Genomic DNA, 22603 nt, shown 5'->3' with positions numbered 1-22603 from the left:
TATGCCTAGAAATTCCAAAACAGATTGTATTACTGCTAGATCACCACATTACCTAAAATAGTACTGCTCAGCTGTATTTTTGTTAGGACTTTACTATGGCAATTTTATGTTTCTACAGGTTTTAGGCTGATATGACACATACCAGTTTCTATAGGTTCAGTGTACCAGAGCAACTTGCTTTCTAAACAGCTGAACATGTATAACTCTATGGCATATTTTTTCTCTTTCCCTGGAACTTACATAAACATAATATGCTTCAAATCTATAACTTCTGAGCATTGCAAAAAGCTGTGTGCAGCCAAAGAGAGATTTTTTTTCCTTCAAGTAATTCTTGGGTATTTACAATATGTTGGACGTTGGAATAAAATTTTAGTAACTTATTTTTTTCCCCATTGATTAAAATGTAATAAGGAACAATAAAATCAAATCCTATGAGGACTGGTTAATTTCTCAATCAGTTCACATTAATAGATTCCAGGAATGTTACTACAAGCATGAAAAGCCTGCGCTTAGCAAGCTCATGAGCGTAAAAATAACTTTTTTGTCTTTTTAAAGAACAGAAACATTACATACTTCAAAGCACCGTGGGCCTCTAAAATATACTTGAGATGTTATTACGGTAGCAGTTGCATGACATACTGCATGTACATGTTTTGTTCATGAATGGTACATATTCTGGAGAGACCGAATAAATAGGACTAATGATTTTGATCTCTTCATTCACAATAAAGAATTTCTGGCCTTTTAAAAATCTTCTGGACCATTTACGTTTGAGTATTCAATCTACTAAAGGACTCTCAGTAATTTTTTTTAGGAGGAAAGTGAACAAAGTAAATGATGAAATCAGCTACCATTTGTAAAGTGCTATGAAGATGTAAAATGCCATATACATGCTATGTCAGGGGTGGGCAAACTGTGGCCCGGGAGCCACATCCGGCCCTTCAGACATTTTAATCCGGACCTTGAACGCCTGCTGGGGAGCGGGGATCTAGGACTTGCCCCGCTCTGCATGGCTCCCGGAAGCAGTAGCATGTCCCCCCTCTAGGTCCTACATGTAGGGGCAGCCAGAGGGCTCCACACGCTGCCCCCGCCCCAAGCACCACCCCTGCAGCTCCCTTTCACCAGGAACCAAGGCCGATGGGAGTTGCAGGGGAGGCGCCTGCGGATGGGGCAGTGCGCAGAGCTGTCTGGCCACACCTCCGCATAGGAGCTGGAGGCGGGACATGCCCCTGCTTCCGGGAGCTGCTTGAGGTAAGCGCCATCTGGAGCCTGCGCCCCTGACCCCCTCCCCACCCAGCGCCCCTGCCCCAGCCTGGAGCCCCCTCCTGCACCCTGAGTTAATTTCTGGCCCCACCCCAGAGCCTGCACCCTGTGCTAATTTCTGGCCCCACCCCAGAGCCCACACCCCCTCCCACAACCCAACCCCCAATTTTGTGAGCATTCATGGCCTGCCATACAATTTCCATACCCAGATGTGGCCCTCAGACCAAAAAGTTTGCCCACCCCTGTGCTATGTACTTTTTATTACTGATTGACTGACTGACTCTTGTATATACTTGAGTGTTTTGGACAGGAAATCCAAGCACAGAATTTATATGTACTTAAGGAAATATGCTATGAGGAAACAGCTTGTTCCAAACAGTACTTAAAAGGAACCATGGAGGAACTGCTGTATCTAAGAACAAAAAGATGGTGACTTCTGAAAATTACATCACCAAATGAGGAACCCACAAAGAAGATATAACTCCTACTGTAAGTATCATTACTATAGACTAATAGCCCATACTGCATAATTTTGGTGGTATTGTAATTCTGAATGTCTGATCAGACTCTGGAGCTTGACTTGGTGGATCAGGTGAACTAATTTCTATCTTGAAGCTAAAGTTCAATGGCTTTCAATTTACCTGCCAAATCTAAATAAACAGATAATATTTTTGTCCGGTTTCTTTTGAAACTAAGATCTTACATTAAGGTTTATATGTAGCTACCTTATTTAATGGACAAATTATGTGTATGTATCTCTTTTCTGTATTTAGATGAGAAAATTTAAGCAAATTCACTAATTTCTCTGTAATTTGTCTTCAGTTATCATTTATGAAGTTTAATTCTTCTTTGATCTGATCTAGTATACACCAATGATATATCTTGAAGTACACATACACTTCCATATCTATTTAGGGCTCAATCCTGAAATATGCTGAACACTCTGACCCAGCAAAACTCTTAAGTGCTTGCTTTTCTTCGAAAACGTTAGTACTTAGTGGTCCTACTTAAGACAAATATATATTGAACTTAAAACTAAGTACATTCTTAAGTGATTCCCTGGATCAGGGCTGAAGCCCATCACCTTTCAGGACAAGCTCTCAGTGCCTCTCTATAGAAGTTAATTCTTGAATGTAAATGTTTTCATTTGCAGTTTTTTTGGATTATTGTTCATAACTTGGTATTTCTGAAATAGAAGTAGGATTCATCTTTGTTTTGCATGCTGGGTTATGCTAAAATGATATCTTCTCAAATACTTAGCCCTTATTTTTTATTATAGTGCCATCATTCACTGGTTTTAACTTGAGCTTTTGTTAATCATAGGTTTACATAAACCTATTTTTAAGATATGAAACTTTGCTGTAAAAGTTGGAATTAAATACAACTCTGAGTGATTTCACCTTATTTTACTTCTCACTTCCCCACCCCATGGGAAGTCAATGTGATATTAGAGAATAATAGCTATTGTCTCCTTTGAACAGGAAACTTCTTTAATAATTTGCAAGTTACTAGCTTATAACACAGTCTTGAAACTTTGGAAGAAAAATAAAATGACAAATATTTTAATTTTCAATACTAATTTAAATATTAAGCCAATGTTAAATGTATCTTGAATAATATCTCCAGTGATCCCCAAATAACTAAGGTGAGACACAGACAGACTTGTCAAGATCATAATTTCACCCAAATCTGCATGAAGTACGGCAGCTGTTTAACAGCTCGCAAGAACATTACGCATCAGTCCAGCACAAAATATGAAGAATACTTTTTTGAAACCAAAGGGAGCACTTAGGTAGGCAGAACGCAATTACCTACACTAGAATTCAAGCAGAGCACTAAGCCTGCTTGCAGAGGAAGGTGCTATTCAACATCAGTAAGGGTGCCAGAATCTGGTTCTCAGAATATTTAGTACACAGACTAATTACATGTGCATGCAGCCATCATTTGAAATGATGACCCTACTTATTATGTTAATAACTTTCAACCTCATAATGGAACACAGCCATATTGTTGTTATACAATCTGCATTTAATACAATGTGTGACTATGTATTTATGTGATGAACATAACTTCACAGCAGGTGTTGTGGTCAATCTGAAATCTAAGCAACTTTAGTTTAAAAGGTTTCAGAGTAGCAGCCGTGTTAGTCTGTATTCGCAAAAAGAAAAGGAGTACTTGTGGCACCTTAGAGACTAACAAATTTATTTGAGCATAAGCTTTCGTGAGCTACAGCTCACTTCATCGGATGCATCCGATGAAGTGAGCTGTAGCTCACGAAAGCTTATGCTCAAATAAATTTGTTAGTCTCTAAGGTGCCACAAGTACTCCTTTTCTTTTAGTTTAAAAGAGAACTTCCCACATAAAAATAAAGGAAATAACTACCTACGGTCAAAGGAAATGTCACACATGGACACATAGCAGGATTGGGCCCCTTCTGTCTGTAAAATTATATTAGGACTGTGGCATTAACCAGCCACAGGAAGCAAATTCAGAAGCCAACAGTTAATTCTCAATTCTTCATACTGAGAATAATTCACCCTTTTGTGGAAGGTGGCCAAACAAGGTCGGCATCCAGGCTGTCTTGGCATTAGTGTTACAGGGCATGGCTTGAACCTGGGCTCTGCATCAGGTCCCAGTAGGCTGGTGCAGAAAGCAGTGTTAGAGTTGGCCTGCAGTAGGGGACTACGTGGACAGCACTTAAAAAGATCCAGTGGCCAGGTTATCTTCATAAGGGAGGAATTCCTTGGAGAGAAGTCAGCATGTGCTTTGCTGAAGCAGGACCAGGCAGGGTCAGTGGAGTCGCCTCCTAGCCTCAAACCCCAAATTAGTTCCTTGAACAAAACCTGTTCACTATTTTGGGAGAAGGGAGAGGATGAATTTTATCTGCTGTCCATTCAGTTCTATGGCTCATGGGTGCCTGTAATACTTACTTGTGGTGAATTGTACCTTGCAAGCTCCAGTACTTCAAATGCAACTGAAAGACTTAAGATTGATGCATCGGTTTTAACCACTTAAAATTTTAATGCTCAATAGTGATATTACTGGCAACTTGTATCCATTATTAGATAGATTTAGTGGGATTTATATGCATCCTGAAGCAAACAGCAGTTGAGCCATGTAAATTCAGAATGAGATGGCGATCTCATTCCAAAGACGATCAGTTCTTTGTGGTGGATGTGACTTCTTCCCCCGTCCTCCGCCCTTAATGAAGGCCATCAATAAAATTGACAAAGCAAGTGAATGCAGTAGAGGGAGTGTGAGCTGATTCTCCAGAAACCCTGAAGCATTGGAGCGCTATATTTACATAGGTTTATTAATACTATCTTTAATTTATATTAGAACTTTCATCCTTCTCAAAGTGTAGTCATACTACACTAGTGAAATGCATCAAACTCTGGGGGGCTTAGTAGAAGCTGACTGGTGCACAGTACAACAGAACGGCTAGGGAAAATTTTGGCCATGGACAGTGGAGCAAAACCCAATCTTGTGAATAATAACATCATGCTTAAGGGCCATTCAGAGCAGACAGTATTTGTTTTTAAAGTAGTCTCTAATAGGGCTTTACTCTGACTGCATAGCCATGTTGCTATTTGTGTACTCACAGAATAGACATTGCCAGTAAAGCCATAATATAAAATTAGAGAGGCTAGTTTAACAGAGGAAATATTACAATCTAGTAAACATCCTGTTACCCCAAATAGCACTACCAGGACTTCATTTTCCAAACATACCTGAGAGGCTGAGGTGGAAGTGTGTAAGGGGGAATAAAAAATAGGAAGCCAGAATTGGAAATTCTAGATGCTTTAGAACAGTGTCATGTTTGAAACAGAAAGATAAAAGAATTAGAGGGTGTCCCACAGCAGCACTTTCAAGTTCCAGATGTTTAAAACATCTGCAGGACTGGCAATTGGTCAAACAGTGCCTTAGGTCAGTGGTCTTACCAGACAGGTTGTACTAAACTCTTGTACCTTATGTTCCTTCAAGCAGTGATGTTTCTTGCAGTTGTAGGTCTGCTCAGCACTTTGTTTTCAGAAGTTATTTACACTTGGGCGCAGCCTGTATGATTGTGCTGTGTCTCATGGCCCAGTTTCTTTTGGTGCAAACTCAGTGGTGGTGAAGATTGTGACTGATGTGAAATTTGGGAAGGTAGCAAACGCACAGGACAGAAGTAAACTACAAAGAGACCTGCTGAGACTGGAGCAATGTGAGCACTAGACAATAAGTAGAAATTCAGTCCTACTAAGTGTGAAGTCCTATGCCTAGGGAGAAGAAATAAACAATACGAATACAAAATGAAGGTGATAGAATTAAGCAGCATCACATTGACGTGAATTTCTTTTTGTCTTGTCCCCTTTAATACTGTCCTAATGTAATCAGTTACCATGGCTACTGGAGGGAAGGAGTAAAAGAGGATGTGATCTACAAAGACCTAAGTCTTAAGAAGTGATCTACAGTATGAAAACATTTGAAAACCATTGCCTTCTGTTATTGCTATCATGACAGCCAAGTAGCACTTTCCACACAGCTACATGCCCAATAATGGAACCACAAAGCTACTTAGGTACCTAAGGCCTGTTTTTAGGTGTCACTGTAATCCACAAAACTGCTGCTCACCTACTATCTATCTCCATAGGCACTTAAACTCACTTGGCACTGGAGGTTTTGCAGTAAAAGTTCTCAAGGTGCCTAAGTTATTTCCCCTGAGCATGCATGCTGCTGCCTTGCTCTAGGTGTCCAGATGCCTACCTCCTCCCCTAAGTTTCAGAGGCATCAATGAACCAGGACATTGTAGACCATCAGTTTGTGTTCTCCCTCTGGCTGATGGGGAGAAGAGATGTAAACAGTGGTCTCCTACCTCCCAGGAGAGTGCCCTAACCACTGGGCTATGGTGTCAGTCTCTCTTTCTCTGGCCCAATTAATATTTAATTATATAATTAAATTGTAACAACTTCAATAGGAGAGAGTGAGGGAGCCCCATGTTAGACTATCCCATAGGCCAGAGGTTAGGAGCCTCACCTGAGAAGTGAGAGACCCCTGTTCAAATCTCTTCTAATCAGGCAGAGGCAGGACTTGAACTGGTGTTATCTCACATCCCGGGTGAGTGCTCTAACTACTGGGTTAAAGGTTAGAAGGAAGGACTGCCTCTCCCCCACCCCCCCATCTCCCCAGGCTGTTTTGTGTGCAGTTAGGCAGCCTCTGAGCATGCTCACTGCATTAGGTCCCAAATGTGAGTTAGGTGCTTCTCTGCCTATCTTCCTCCACTTCATGGTTCACGAGCAGAGATAGGAGCCTCCCTGCAGCTGGGATTTGCCTATTCACATGAGAGGGGCAGGGCACAGGGCCACACCCTTCTTGATGGCATCTCCCATTGGCTAGCATAGATGACTCCCTGCTTAGTGTGCTGGCTTTGTGAATCACATCCCTCCTCATTAACTATATAGAAGCCTAGGTGCCTAAATCGGGCTTTGTGAATTGCAATGTTGTACATGTGATTTTTTTTCCCCTAGGCACCTAAGTTCCTTTTGTGGATCCAGGCCTGTATGCTTATATGTCCCCCATCTGTCCATTATCTGAATGCCTCACAATAATTAATGAATATTATCCTTGCTACACCCCTATAAGGTAGGTAAGCATTATCCCTATTTTTCAGAAGGGGGAACTGAGGTACAGAGCTAAGTAACTTGTCCAAGGAGACACAGGAACTCTGTGGCTGAACTGGAGATTAGATGCAGGCGTCCTGAGTTCACAGTTCAGCTCCCTTTCCATTAGACCATCCTTCTGCCACTCTCACCATCTTTTCTCCGTATTTAGTTACTTGGTCAGTGTCCAAGGTGCCCAGTTGGTGGAGGGGAGTGTTAAGTGTTTTTTTTGTGAAGACCCACACAAAATTGCCCGTGAGATTCTGAGGCAGGTATGGTACATAAAAACTTCTAAAATTACTAGATTACAAATTGCATGATTCCCAAGATAAACAAACAAGGTAATACAGGCAGACACATCATATTTGGCCATGGCATTGTTACTAAAGGAATATCAGGACTCCTAGAAACCATCCTCAAAGCCACGCACCTTGCAAAGGGACAGTTTTCTCCAAGACGCTAACGACTTTCTCCAGAAACTCTGCATCGTTATCTACCTCCCCCAGAACACCATCCTTGCCACCATGGGCGTCAACTCCTTATACACCAACATCTCTCACCATGACAACATTGTAGCTTGGCTTAAATACGTACAAGGTAATGAATAATGCTCGGAAGTCCACCCAAAATACTTTGCCAAACTCATCCATTTCATTGTCACCCACACCAGCTTTACATTCAACAGCAAACACTTTGCCTGCACCATGGGAATAGCCAAGGGTACTAGGCTGGCACCCCAATATGCCAGCATCTTCATGAACCAGTACAAGGAAGAATTTCTGGGAAAATGCACCACAGATCCAACGATATACATGTATGATATTTTCATCCTCTGGACAGATGACTTAAACTCCCTCATAGATTTCCACCACAATTTCAACCACTCTCCATTTATCAAACTTTATCTAGAACACTCCGACACCAGCATCAGCTTCAACAATAGAGCCCCCAGAATGGCTATATACAAGAAACTCACTGATCACTTACCTCCACAGATCAGCAATCACCCCAGACACACCAAGAAATCTGTTATTGACAGGCAGGCACTCAGATACCACAAAATTTGCTCCAAAGAGAAAGTCCAGGATACACCCTTAAAACTGCCGTCACTAAAAAAGGGAAGTGTTCTACAAAAGATGCAGTTGTAAGTGCAATGGGTTATAACAACAACAAAACAGTTAAGATTAAAAGGGAAGTAGATTGCATCCTGGAAAAGGCCACTCAAATGCGCCAGAAGAATTTGCTTCAGAGCTGGGGGGGAAAACCCCACTTGCTGCACACTCCTAGTTGTCACCCACCACCCCACACTGGAACCTGTATGGAGTAACATCAAACACTTGCAACCCATACTTGATGGGGACCACATCTTGCAAGAAATCTTTCACTTATCCCTCTTCTGGCCTTCAAACTCCGCCCCCCAACCCTGCCATGCTCATGATCAGATGCAAACTCCCCACAGACCAGGACACGCCAACTCAAAGCAGCACCAGATCTTGCTAGAACAACAGTTGCAAAGCCTTCAGACATATCTCCACTGCTACAATGATCAATATGCTGCACAACATTCCTGTAAAGATGCATGGGTCCTACACATGCCTATCACAATGTGTAATGTACCTCATCCAGTGCATCAAATGCCCCAGCAACAACTGTGTGGGAAAACCAGATAATCATTGTACTCTCAAATGAACTCACAGTAAAATAAGAGAACAACATTATCACCTTGGGACAAAACTTTCCACAAAGCAGTCAGTCCATCTCAGATCCCTTAATCTTAGCCATCAAAGGAAAGCTGCACAACCCTTTCAAAAGATGAGCCTGGGAACTTAAATTCATAACTCTGTTGGACACAAAACCATGGACTTAACAGAGATACTGGTTTTATGGCACATTACAACACTTTGTAAAGCGCTCCACTGCCTGCTAACCTTTAATTGCCCATTTCACGTGGTCTCCTTCAGCATGTGTGAACTCCTTATGCTTAACAATCTGTCCCACCTTATATTTAGTTTGGACACGCTGGCTACCTTCTCCAGACCTGAGGAAGAGCTCTGTGGAGCTCAAAAGCTTATCCCTTCCACCTACAGAAGTTGGTCCAATAAAAGATATTCCCTCACCCAATTTGCCTCATTAGATTTCAAATTGGCTGTTTCATTTTAGCAGTCAGTAGGGTGTGTGTGTGAATATTTTAAGTATTTATTTGTATTGAAAAAGTTAATTTGACTGTGATGGTTGCAGACACCTCACATACAAAAATATATGTGTTAAGGTTGGGCGAATAATTTGTAAAGCATATCCACTTAAACAACATCTGCAAGCACCCAGATTTTGGTTTAATTTCTTTATTCATGTAAGGAATAGTCACTTCTCCTCAGGGGTGCTGGAACATTATTTATAGTGGGGGTGCTGATGATGGAAACCATGTATTTGGTGGTGTTACTGCTTCAAGCTAGAGGGTGTGCACAGCACCTCTAGTTCCAGCACCACTGCTTCTCCTTCCCCTCATAACTAACCTGGGTTGGGAAGAGGACTCTTTACATCTAAAGGCCCATTTTTTTTTATAAAGGCTGCCTCTTTAAAGAGATGGAAGCTGGACCATGCTGACAGCAAACTATCTGTGACCTTTCTTGTTGTTTAAACATTTAAATATGATGTGGTAAACCTCAGAGTAATAGGAAGGCAAAGTTTCTTTTTGGCATCCCTCCACTGCATGATTTATCTCTTCCTTCTTGATTATTTGGCTCGTGCAGAAGGAAGGACTCTTGATAAAAGTAATCTTGCCCTTTTATTAGTTGCTTAGTATTTTGACACACTACCTAGTACACTAAAAAAGGATAGTAAATAAACAAAAGTGCAGTTCTTTAATGATTTCTGAGTTACCCAAAAATAATGTAATATTTCTTTGATGGGAGAGTGGGGCGGGGGATGGGGGATCAGAATTTTATTCTTGTTCTGCTTCAGGTGAAGATGAGATGAAGGTGACATAACAAAATAATGCACATAGGTATGCATACTATTGTGTCCTGGGCAGCATTCCAGGGGGAGTGGTGTATCTTCTCCCCTTTCTTTTTACCCCACTGGGAGCTGGAAACACCGAGGGCTAAATTCACAAAGGTACTTAGGTGCCTAAGCCCAACATTTAGGTGCTAATGAAATCTCACAACCACCACTCAACTACTGATAAACTCTGTAGGTACTTAAGTTTCTGTAGGTAGACATACACAAAGCCACCTAAGTCCTGATGCTGCTCCACAGCTAATGAGCTGCTCAGAACCCCAGATCATGCCTGAGCCTCAGTGGGGTTCTCAAACTAGCCATTCCCCAGCCTATCTTGCCTGCAGGGTATAATCAAGAAGAAAGGAGCTGACCATGAAGGAGTTGGACAGAGGAAAATGTCAGAGAAGGCCTGGCAGTTCATAGAAAAGAATATGGGGGCATTCTATGCAGCTGGAAACAGACAAGGATGGGCAGGCTGTGGCCAGCAGAGGGAAGAGGACCAGGAGGAATTCTGTACAGGTCGACATTTCCAGAAGGATACCAGGTTCTCAGTGTGGAAGATATCTTTCAAGATCCAGCTGGTCCAAGGGAATGAATAGATGTACAGGTCATACCTGTGGATGGCAGCTTGGTCCAACCCGTAAGAAAATCAAGTTTGCCCCTAAAGAGTTCTCCATCTGTCCAATGAAGACAGACTATTCTTGTTGGGGATTCAATACCCAGAAGAATTGAAAGAACATTCTGCAAAGGACAGGTGGACAACAGGAGAGTGTGCTGTCTTCCCAGAGCCAAGATACAAGATTCAGAGTGGTAGCCGTGTTAGTCTGTATCAGCAAAAAGAATGAGGAGTACTTGTGACACCTTAGAGACTAACAAATTTATTTGAGCATAAGCTTTCGTGGGCTAAAACGAAAGCTTATGCTCAAATAAATTTGTTAGTCTCTAAGGTGCCACAAGATGTCACTCTAAGATTCGGTAGGCTTCTGAAGATGACTAGTAAGAATCCGTTGATGATGGTTCATATTGCCCTGTGATGCAGTGTCAGTGCTATCTCCCAAATAATAGATTTATTCTTCAGCACACTTCTGAGTTTGCTGACGTATGTCCAGTCGATCATTGCTGAGATCCTTTTGTTCCATGGATGAAGGAAGGCAGAAGATTCTGCAGGAGAACCGCTGTCTAGAGAAGCAGCGTTGGACAGAGGGTTTGGCTTGGTGGAACGTTGGTCCACCGTCTATGGGGAGAAAGAGCTGTATAGTTTTGGATTACCTCCATCTTAGTAGAAGACGGACCAGTTTTCTTGGGGCTAGGCTGGAGGGCATTAAACTAATAACAAAAAGGGGAAGGTAAAAAGAGGGAAGATGTGAGCACTCAATTTGCACAAAATTGATATGTTGAGAACAAAATTAATCAAAAAGTATGAAGAGAATAAATTCTTTAGTTGTCTATACAATACTAGCACCCTCAGTAACGAACAAGAGGAATTGGAAGCTAATTTATTAGCATAAATATGATCTAGTTGGTATTACTGAAACCTGGTGGGAAGATTAATAAAGAATTAAAGGAGGGTAGTTTAATTCAAATCAGCGTGGGTTTATGGAAAATAGATCCTGTCAAACTAACTTTATAGCTTTCTTGATGCAATTACAAGTTTGGTTATTAAGATAATAGCATTGATGCAAATATACGTAGACTTTGTAAGGACATGGTACCACATGATATTTTGATTAAAAAAACTAGAATGATATAAAATTAACATGGCACACGTTAAATGGATTTAAAATTGGCTAACTGATGGGTCTCAAAATATAATTGTAAATGAGCAATTGTGGTTGAGGGGTGTGTGTGTTTTCAGAGGGGTCCTGCAGGGATCAGTTCTTGGCCATATGCGATTTAACATTTTTATCAATGACCTGGGAAAAGACAAAATCATCACTGATAAAGTTTTGCAGATGACACAAAAATTGGAGGAGTGGTAAGTAATGAAGAGAACACAGGTCACTGATTAAGAGTAATCTGGATCCCTTGGTAAACTGGGTGCAAGTAAACAATATGCATTTTCATACAGCTCAATGTAAATGTATGTATCTGGGAACAAAGAATGTAGGCCATGCTTACGTGATGGGGGCCTCCTGGCCTGATATGGGTTTTTTAAGATCCATTTACACCACTTCAGCCTTCTTCCCTGCAGAAAGCTAGAGGAACAGAGGTGAGTTTCTTTCCCCAATAGCCACCCTTTAAAAATTTGCTAATGTTGCCTAAAATAAATAGATTGCATTATTTGTACTATACTCTTTACTAATTATTATACAGAGTAAAATTCTGTACAGGGTACAGTTCTCTGGAGATTTTGAGCACGCCATAGGGCAATTTGCAAATTTAAGAGGCATCACTTTGTATCTGTCTCTTAGTTCAGAGAAATTAAGCTGCTGCCTGCAAGACATTACTGAGTCAAAGTCCCTCTGAGAAGGGAAGACCAGCTTCCCTTCTCAGAGGTCCAAGTGTGACTTCCATTCTCTTTGAGAGGAGATGCATGCAAGTATTCAAAGATAATTTTGGGCATTCTACAATCAGATGCCCCATCCACTGGAGGGAGGGTGATCTAGTGGTTAGGATGCTAGCCTGGGATGTGAGAACCCTAGAATTCCATTGCCTGCTCCGCCACAAACTTCTTGTGTGACTTTGGGCAAGCACTTAATCTATCTGCCGGCCTCAATTCCCCATCTGTAAAACGGAGATACCTCACAGGGGTGTTGTGACAATAAATACATCAAAGATTGTGAGGTGCAGAGATATTATGGTAACGGGGGACCATATAAGTATCTAGGATATGTAGATCCAACAGTTCTTACTCTTGAGAGTCGTTCTGTGACACAAGGAAGGGTTGGAGGTCTAGGCCCCAAATTTTAAAACTGTTTAATGCCTTGTGTGGCCACTATTGGGTACTACATCTTGCAGATCGTATTTATGCATGGATAGACTTGATGATTTTAAATGTTTTGGGGCTGGTGGGTGCTGCTTTCTATCATAGAATCATAGAATATCAGGGTTGGAAGGGACCCCAGAAGGTCATCTAGTCCAACCCCCTGCTCGAAGCAGGACCAATTCCCAGTTAAATCATCCCAGCCAGGGCTTTGTCAAGCCTGACCTTAAAAACCTCTAAGGAAGGAGATTCTACCACCTCCCTAGGTAACGCATTCCAGTGTTTCACCACCCTCTTAGTGAAAAAGTTTTTCCTAATATCCAATCTAAACCTCCCCCATTGCAACTTGAGACCATTACTCCTCGTTCTGTCATCTGCTACCATTGAGAACAGTCTAGAGCCATCCTCTTTGGAACCCCCTTTCAGGTAGTTGAAAGCAGCTATCAAATCCCCCCTCATTCTTCTCTTCTGCAGACTAAACAATCCCAGCTCCCTCAGCCTCTCATCATAAGTCATGTGCTCTAGACCCCTAATCATTTTTGTTGCCCTTCGCTGGACTCTCTCCAATTTATCCACATCCTTCTTGTAGTGTGGGGCCCAAAACTGGACACAGTACTTCAGATGAGGCCTCACCAGTGTCGAATAGAGGGGAACGATCACGTCCCTCGATCTGCTGGCAATGCCCCTACTTATACATCCCAAAATGCCATTGGCCTTCTTGGCAACAAGGGCACACTGCCGACTCATATCCAGCTTCTCGTCCACTGTCACCCCTAGGTCCTTTTCCGCAGAACTGCTGCCTAGCCATTCGGTCCCTAGTCTGTAGCGGTGCATTGGATTCTTCCATCCTAAGTGTAGGACCCTGCACTTATCCTTATTGAACCTCATCAGATTTCTTTTGGCCCAATCCTCCAATTTGTCTAGGTCCTTCTGTATCCTATCCCTCCCCTCCAGCGTATCTACCACTCCTCCCAGTTTAGTATCATCCGCAAATTTGCTGAGAGTGCAATCCACACCATCCTCCAGATCATTTATGAAGATATTGAACAAAACCGGCCCCAGGACTGACCCCTGGGGCACTCCACTTGACACCGGCTGCCAACTAGACATGGAGCCATTGATCACTACCCGTTGAGCCCGACAATCTAGCCAGCTTTCTACCCACCTTATAGTGCATTCATCGAGCCCATACTTCCTTAACTTGCTGACAAGAATACTGTGGGAGACCGTGTCAAAAGCTTTGCTAAAGTCAAGAAACAATACATCCACTGCTTTCCCTTCATCCACAGAACCAGTAATCTCATCATAAAAGGCGATTAGATTAGTCAGGCATGACCTTCCCTTGGTGAATCCATGCTGACTGTTCCTGATCAATTTCCTCTCATGTAAGTGCTTCAGGATTGATTCTTTGAGGACCTGCTCCATGATTTTTCCAGGGACTGAGGTGAGGCTGACTGGCCTGTAGTTCTACTGTGCTTTCACTTCCATCCAGGAGCTATATACACTGCACAAAAGGAGATGTTTAGTTCTCTTTTATAAGGGAGGTCTCCTTACTCCCAGATGTATCTTGTTAATATTGTCTATTGTGTTTTCATGCCTAATTCTGAGGTCCCTCCTCCAGCAAACTCCCTTTGAAGATCATTAGCTGGCTAGATACTGAAAGCATTTGGGGGCTGATCCAAAGACTATTGAAGTCACCGGAAAAACTCCTATTGAATTCAATGGGCACTGGATCAGACCCTGAATGCCTGCCAGTTTTCTGGCTTCTGTTGAAGTCCAGTGTGAATTTTCCTGAATAAGAACTGAGTTATAGGTTCATAGGTTTGGCCTGTTGAGGCCTCGGTAGCAACAATAAGTGTTTTTATTGGCTAAATTATCAGAGGCAAAAGCAGAAGAGAAACAACATATGGGCACTTCTTTCTAAACTTTTGGATTTAATGAAAATGTTTTAGAAAGAGCGGACAATCAGTTTTCTTTTATTAGTATTTATTGTTTTACCTGCCTTGAAATGGAATGTCAAGCACTGTGTAAATAAAATAGGTGGTTCTGTTTCATTGTAACTTCTGTATCCTTTGGTGTTAAAATGCTGTAGTATAATTTGCCAGTATCATACATGTCAGAGAATTGAAGCACATCTCCCTGCTCATCCTAAAGATACAGTACACTTTGGCCTTCCTTATACTTCAAATTTAGGTTGGCATTTCTGTGGTGCTCAGGGTGTGAAAAATCCACATCCCTGAGCACTGTAGTAATGCCAACCTAACCACTGGCAGCTAGGTCGATGGAAGAATGCTTCCATCGTCTTCTGTTGTGGGGGAAGGTGCTAGGTCTACCATGACAAAAAAAAACATTTCAACCCTCTTACACGGATACCAGTAAGTCCTGTATTGCAAATGCAGACTTAAAAATCAGCCTCTCTTCTCTGAGTACTCCAGTGCTGATTGTACTGAAAAGGAGGAGTATGTTCAAAAAATAATTAGGTACATTAGTTGGAGGATAGATACATCAATAGGTATTACCCCAAGATGGTCAGGGACACAACGTCATGCTTTACATAAAATTTCCCCGTTCTGTTCGTTCCCTCTGAAGCATCTGGCAGTGGCAGCTGTCGGAAGATAGGACACTGGGCTAGAGGGACCATTCATCTGACCCAATATGGCCATTCTTGTGTGTGAGCCTTTCTTATCTAGAACATGTGTGTCTTTAAAGAAATGCACTTTGTTTCAGGAGCATTTAATTGACTAAACAGAGGTGGTTGTGAGTTGTTTTTCTTAGTAGGCCAAATGAGGTCTCTCTTTCTAGAAACTCTTTGAGATAGATAAGGATCACTTTCTAAAATACACTCAGTATAGCTTTTCCTTGCAGAATGTGTGCTTGCAGATCGACGAAAACATACTGCTCTGTGCCTAAAAGCAGAATTTTTTTGGCAGCTTTTTTTAAACACAGAACTATTTCAACTGTTATATGTATTCCAGGAACAATGAGATTAAAAAGCAAAACTCAGGATATGTGAACTCACATGAAGCAGAAAAAAGATTCCCATGAGATCCTCTGAACTGAAACCACCAGGTTTCGCAAAGCTCTGGTCATGAGTGGGTAGAAAAATAGGATGTTTTTATAAATAGATACTCTTCTCAGTCCTGTAATTTTTTTAATTAGCTAATTAACTCACATGTTTCAAAAATAAAACAAAACATTCTCCTCCAGTCTGAGTATCATAACAAACTTGAAGATGGAGAGAGGCCCCCCACCATTCCCCTTTGTGAGAAAGTTAGAAGTGGATAAACTAAGGCCTGCAACCCCCTACTCACATGTACAATCCTGCTAATGAACTAGTCATGGTAATAAGGGCCACAGGACTGCGACCTAGAACAAAAGCTATTTTTCAACCTTAACGTTGGACGCATGTCTGTGATTCCGTACTGTAAATTCTCAAATGGGATTGTACCTTTTTATTTTTTTCTAAACAAACTGCATACCTGTTTCCAGGAGAGAGGAGCTTGCTAGACACAGATACAGGTTGCCTATCTAGGAACATGCAAGCATGAGCACAGAAATGATAGCATTACAGGGACAGCGGGGGTTGCAAACTCGGTGTGTTTGAGTGATACTTTTATTTGGAAGTAATATTTTAGGGAAATATTTTGATTTCTTACATTTTATAAGAAAACCTTTACACGCTGAATGGAAAAATAAAAAATGTCTTATGACAGCAAATATCTAAAGGTATAATTGAAAATTAAAACTTATTAAGAGCATGGATTTTTTTTTTCATTACCACAATGCTTTATTCTTAAAGTTACTATTCAAAGGAATTAATTATGCTTCCTAAAAGTGCAGTCAGTTAAACTACTACCTCAGTCTTCTAAAACAAAAAAAACCCTTGTTTTGATTTAGGAACTGTGGGCATGATCTCAAAGGTTAGTGGTGTCAGGTGGAGTCTTTTGACTTCAGTGGACTTTGGATCAGAAGCGATATGCCTCAAGTTCAGTGTAGTTAGTATATTTAATAACTATTTTCAGTGGCATATTAACACAAATTTCATATTTTCTACCACGTCCACTGCAGATTATATTTAGCTATAATATGCAATTTCTTTTTAAATTCTCGACTCCTACTGTACACATCACAATTTAATATTTTTTCAGTACTTACTTGAGTTCAGATTATTGTCCTGTTCTTGGATTTCTTGCAAACAAGACAGAACTGCTCTCTAAATCGCTTTTTAAATTAAAACTAAGTTGCAACAACACAATCTGCTTCGAAATATGTAACCCACATTGGAAGCTTCATTTATATTTTTATGGTTTGAGTGGTCAAAATGTATTATAATGCACTTTTTCTATCTGTATTGCCAATACATATGCCTGTAGTCCCAGTGAAGTTGATGGGTCTCTGTGCAGGCATAGAGGCCCATATTAGAACAGCATGTCAAAGTGGGGCATATAGAAGACTGGCTAACTGCCATGTTATGGATCAAACCATGTTGCACAACCTTATGCTTTCTACACAAACCAAACATTGCACTGAAGTTGACAGAATATTTTTATTTTATGGGTCCTGATTCTGTTCCTTATCTCTTCATGCAGTTCAAAAATGATTGCATGATATGTATAGACTGCTTAGATTTTTTTTAAAGTACACCCCACCATATTTTAAGTAGCATAAGTTATGCTATACTAGAAATTGGCAGACTCTTAAAAAACCTTGTTCCACAAATGCAATCATCTGAAAGATGAAGTGCTGTTTAGTGAAGTATTCATTTTAGAATGGATTGGGTTTCGCAGTAATCACTTTGAAACAGAATCTCCAGCTTCATTGCCCTTTATCCAGTTGAGAAATGCCTGCTGTTTTGTTGTTCTGTTTTCATTTCCATCATATTCCAAGCCAGAAATGCAGCATTGTCTAAAATGTGGTGTTAGGTAATTGAGAGAGGCAGCTGAAAGGTCAAATCTCTTGCAGACTGGTAAAACCACATAGCTTAAATTTAAATTAAAGCCACTGTGTGTGATCAGACTTATGATTGTAGCATAATTTATAAAATAAAGAACACTGTCATTAAGGGTTCCTAGGACTGCAGTCCTGATGAATAAAGCTAAACTTTGATTGACTTCCCTTTAGATGTGTGCTGGGTTTTCTTCTGGTTGAGGTGAGGGTAATTATTTGGATTTCCGTTGCCCTTCCCAATACTCCTTTCACTTCTTCCCACGCTTCACAAAAATTCCTGTGTAGGAAATAAACAAAAACTCCTCATCAGAGACTTCCTTATGTAAGGACTTCAGCTACCTCTTTCAGCTGTTCACCAACCTCTCCTTTTATACTAGATTTTCTTCTGAAGCAAATGCATCATGTGCCACCTGCTGTGAATATAATACATTTAGCAGTATTCTGGAGAGAGTGCTGTCACCACAGTTTATATTCTCACAACTTGTGACTTCACTTCTAAGAAACCCTGTAGGATCTTTCAGATTCCTCTCAGAACCTCAATGTGATGCATTCCCTAGGTGTGGCTGACTCTAGAGACTGTCAGTGCTACTATGGAAATGGCCATATACCTCATGACAGAGGCTGTGACCACGATTTTCAAACGTGGGTACCTAAAATTCATCCCCCAAATCGTAGTGTTTAAAGCCCGAAGGGGCAATTATGATCATCTAGTCAGGTCTCCTGTGATTCACTCATATTTAAGCACCCAAATGAATCTGGCCTGACTTTGAAGTCAAATGTGGGAGATGAGGGTACTCAGCATTTTTGAAAATTAGGCTAGTCGATTTTTATTTTGTGTGTGTGTTACTTCTACAGTAGCCCTAACCTTTCCTTGTGAAGAGCCAAGAAAAGGACTGAGGTTGGATCCTCTGCAGAACGCTTACCTCTTGTTTTCTTGGTGGCCTTTTCCTATGAGATGCACATGAACTACTTTATGGTTTTACTCCTTAATGATGGTGAGGGCTCTGGGGATCTTTTTTTTCCTCTGGGCTACTTTGAAGCGTTTTGAATACCTTGCGGTTTTTTGATGGGTTTTTTTTTACCTCATTATATATAGTTGCAATCTGATATTAAAATATCCAAAGGGAACTGAAATTTTAACCTATGCATTTCCAACAAGGGTACAAGATTTAATCTGCTGTGAAATCTCTTAGCTAAGAATACATAGAAACTGTACACACTGGGCGTTTTTAGAAAAAGTTGCAGCTGAAAAGTCGGTCCTTGAATGACCATCTACAAACCAAACATTCTGTCCTTGAATAACTAAGATCCTCATGGGAGAGAAGAAAAACATCCTTTATTAGTCTTGTAAAATGCACTTTTTTGTCATTGTTAAATGGATTCCTTGCATTTATTCTGTCTTCCTAAATGTAGGGTAAGAAAGATCTGATAGTTATGTTCTGAATTTGCCCCTCGCTTCTATACTTGTTATACCAGCTAATTAACACAACTTGAATATAATAAAACACCACTATAAAAGTTCAACCCACTACGTGTTGCCTGGTAAGAAAGAGGGCTGGTATGTCAAAAAGGAAACTCTATATAGATGGGTTCTGTCAGATGAATTCTACAAGCTTTTGGCTCCAATGTGCCTTGGAAACTGTGAAATAGCAGAAGTTTGGTTATGAGCTCTTCAGTATGAAAGGGTGACTAGTGTCTTCAGAGTGTAAATGTTCTTGAGAGCATCACAGAATCATAGAATATCAGGGTTGGAGGGGACCTCAGGAGGTCATCTAGTCCAACCCCCTGCTCAAAGCAGGACCAATCCCCAACTAAATCATCCCAGCCAAGGCTTTGTCAAGCCTGACCTTAAAAACCTCTAAGGAAGGAGATCCCACCACCTCCCCAGGAAACCCATTCCAGTGCTTTTTCACAAGGAGGGTGGTGAAGTTTTTCCTAATATCCAACCTAAACCTCCCCCACTGCAACTTGAGACCATTACTCCTTGTTCTGTCATCTGTTACCACTGAGAACAGTCTAGATCCATCCTCTTTGGAACCCCCTTTCAGGTAGTTGAAAGCAGCTATCAAATCCCCCCTCATTCTTCTTTTCTGCAGACTAAACAATCCCAGTTCTCTCAGCCTCTCCTCATAAGTCATGTGCTACAGCCCCCTAATCATTTTTGTTGCCCTCCGCTGGACTCTTTCCAATTTTTCCATATCTTTCTTGTGGGATGGGGCCCAAAACTGGACACAGTACTCTAGATGAGGCCTCACCGACGTCGAACAGAGGGGAATGATCACACCCCTCGATCTGCTTGCAGTGCCCCTACTTATACAGCCCAAAATACCATTAGCCTTCTTGGCAACAAGGGCATACGGTTGACTCATAACCAGCTTCTTGTCCACTGTAACCCCTAGGTCCTTTGCTGCAGAACTGCTGCCTGGCCATTCGGTCCCTCGTCTGTAGCAGTGCATGGGATTCTTCTGTCCTAAGTGCAGGACTCTGCACTTGTCCTTTTTGAACCTCATCAGATTTCTTTTGGCTCAATCCTCTAATTTGTCTAGGTCCCTCTGTATCCTATCCCTACCCTCCAGCGTATCTACATCTCCTCCCAGTTTAGTGTCATCTGCAAACTTGCTGAGGGTGCAGTCCACGCCATCCTCCAGATCATTAATGAAGATATTGAACAAAACTGGCCCGAGGACCGACCCTTGGGGCACTCCGCTTGATACTGGCTGCCAACTAGACATGGAGCCATTGATCACTACCCATTGAGCCCGACAATCTAGCCAGCTTTCTATCCACCTTATAGTCCATTCATCCAGCCGATACTTCTTTAACTTGCTGGCAAGAATACTGTGGGAGACCGTGGCAAAAGCTTTGCTAAAGTCAAGGAAGAACACGTCCACTGCTTTCCCCTCATCCACAGAGCCAGTTATCTTATCATAGAAGGCAATTAGGTTAGTCAGGCATGACTTGCCCTTAGTGAATCCATGCTGACTGTTCCTGATCACTTTCCTCTCCTCTAAGTGCTTCAGAATTGATTCTTTGAGGACCTGCTCCATGATTTTTCCAGGGACTGAGGTGAGGCTGTCTGGCCTGTAGTTCCCCGGATCCTCCTCCTTCCCTTTTTTTAAAGATGGGCACTACACTGGCCTTTTTCGAGCCATCCAGGACCTTGCTCGATCGCCATGAGTTTTCAGAGATAATGGCCAATGCCTCTGCAATCACATCCGCCAACTCCTTTAGCACCCTCGGATGCAGCGCATCCGGCCCCATGGACTTGTGCTTGTCCAGCTTTTCTAAATAGTCCTGAACCACTTCTTTCCCCCACAGGGGGCTGGTCACCTCCTCCCCATGCTGTGCTGCCCAGTGCAGTAGTCTGAGAGCTGACCTTGTTCGTGAAGACAGAGGCAAAAAAAGCATTGAGTACATTACTTTTTCCACATCTTCTGTCACTAGGTTGCCTCCCTCATTCAGTAAGGGGTCCACACTTTCCTTGACTTTCTTCTTGTTGCTAACATACCTGAAGAAACCCTTTTACTCTTAACATCCCTTGCTAGCTGCAACTCCAAGTGTGATTTGGCCTTCCTGATTTCACTCCTGCATGCCTGAGCAATATTTTTATACTCCTCCCTGGTCATTTGTCCAATCTTCCACTTCTTGTAAGCTGCTTTTTTTGTGTTTAAGATCAGCAAGGATTTTCCTGTTAAGCCAAGCTGGTCGCCTGCCATATTTACTGTTCTTTCTACACATCAGGATGGTTTGTTCCTGCAACCTCCATATGGATTCTTTAAAATACAGCCAGCATCTGTGTAAGTATAGCACTAAACAGTGTGGTGGTTTAATAGAATGCCTTTTATTCTCTTCAGAACTGAATTAAAACTGCACTGGATCAAAAAGATAAAAGTTTCTCTTGACAGAGGAAATACAATGGCAGGAAAGATAAACTGGTCTGTATCCAGAAAGCATGCTTACTATTGAAGGAGGAAAATGCAAGCTTTGCAAAAAAGTTCAGGATTTCTAGTAAACCTGCAGATGCTATTTAAACTCAGTGCTTTTCCAGTATAGAAATATTGCTCTCCCACCAGGACAATCCTATTTTCACCTCCACAGGTGCAGAGGGCCATGCATACAGTAGATGTCTGCTATGGAGTTGGGAAGTAGGCATGAAGAATGGCAGGCAGGTAGTATATACCCCTGCATGGTGTCAAACTCCATGGGCTATTCTACATGCTGTTGCACATGCGGTGGGGCTGGAGGGATCTGCCTCCGGTTGGATCCTCTGGTGTTTTGTCAACCCTTGTTGAAGGTCACAAGCCCTTAGCCTGGAACATCAAAACACTCCCCTTTTGGGTCCAGAAGGGAGGATTCCTCCAGTCTTCTCCCCACTGACTTCCCCATTGTCCAGCCCAGTCTCTCAGGCTCACCAGTGGGGAGAGGAGTCTGGCTGACTGGGAATAACCCCATGATCACAAGATACAGGACTGGTCCTCCATTAGAAGGCAGTGGACCTAAAAATCTTAGCGCAACTAATACAAAATACTGTTGCTGGGAGTCTTCTGGGATGTGTGCCTTCTTTAGTTAAGACTATCTCTAAATTTTATAACAGCCTCTTCTTTCCCTTTGTTAATGTTTGAATAACCTGGGAGGGGGCAAGCCTTGTAGCTATTAATACAAAAAGCGATAGGTGAACACAACTTGAAAACACTATTTTGCTGAGTTTATTCTTCATGATATAGCATTGTACATGGACTCAGCCATTCAGAGTGCAGGGACTTGTACAGTTATGAATATCTAACTAGAGATTTTTCTGCAGTCTGGTCATGGATGTCTAATTTGCATAATCGTA

The 22603-nt window shown here is 41.7% G+C and overlaps 1 protein-coding gene across 2 annotated transcripts in view; it reads left to right on the top strand.

Moving 5' to 3' along the window:
- Positions 1-22603, top strand: part of KCNK2 (potassium two pore domain channel subfamily K member 2) — a 207343-nt gene that overhangs the window by 31701 nt on the left and 153039 nt on the right. For both annotated transcript variants that reach the window (XM_074949261.1, XM_074949263.1), the window contains exon 2: positions 1562-1752. In XM_074949261.1, coding sequence (XP_074805362.1) covers positions 1719-1752 — 34 coding nt within the window. In that variant the 5' untranslated portion in view covers positions 1562-1718. The remainder of the gene's footprint in view (positions 1-1561; positions 1753-22603) is intronic.

The sequence above is a fragment of the Natator depressus genome, chromosome 3 (genome assembly GCF_965152275.1).
Source record: "Natator depressus isolate rNatDep1 chromosome 3, rNatDep2.hap1, whole genome shotgun sequence".
In the NCBI taxonomy this organism is placed as follows: Eukaryota; Metazoa; Chordata; order Testudines; family Cheloniidae; genus Natator; species Natator depressus.
This window is presented reverse-complemented; position numbering and strand designations above follow the sequence as displayed.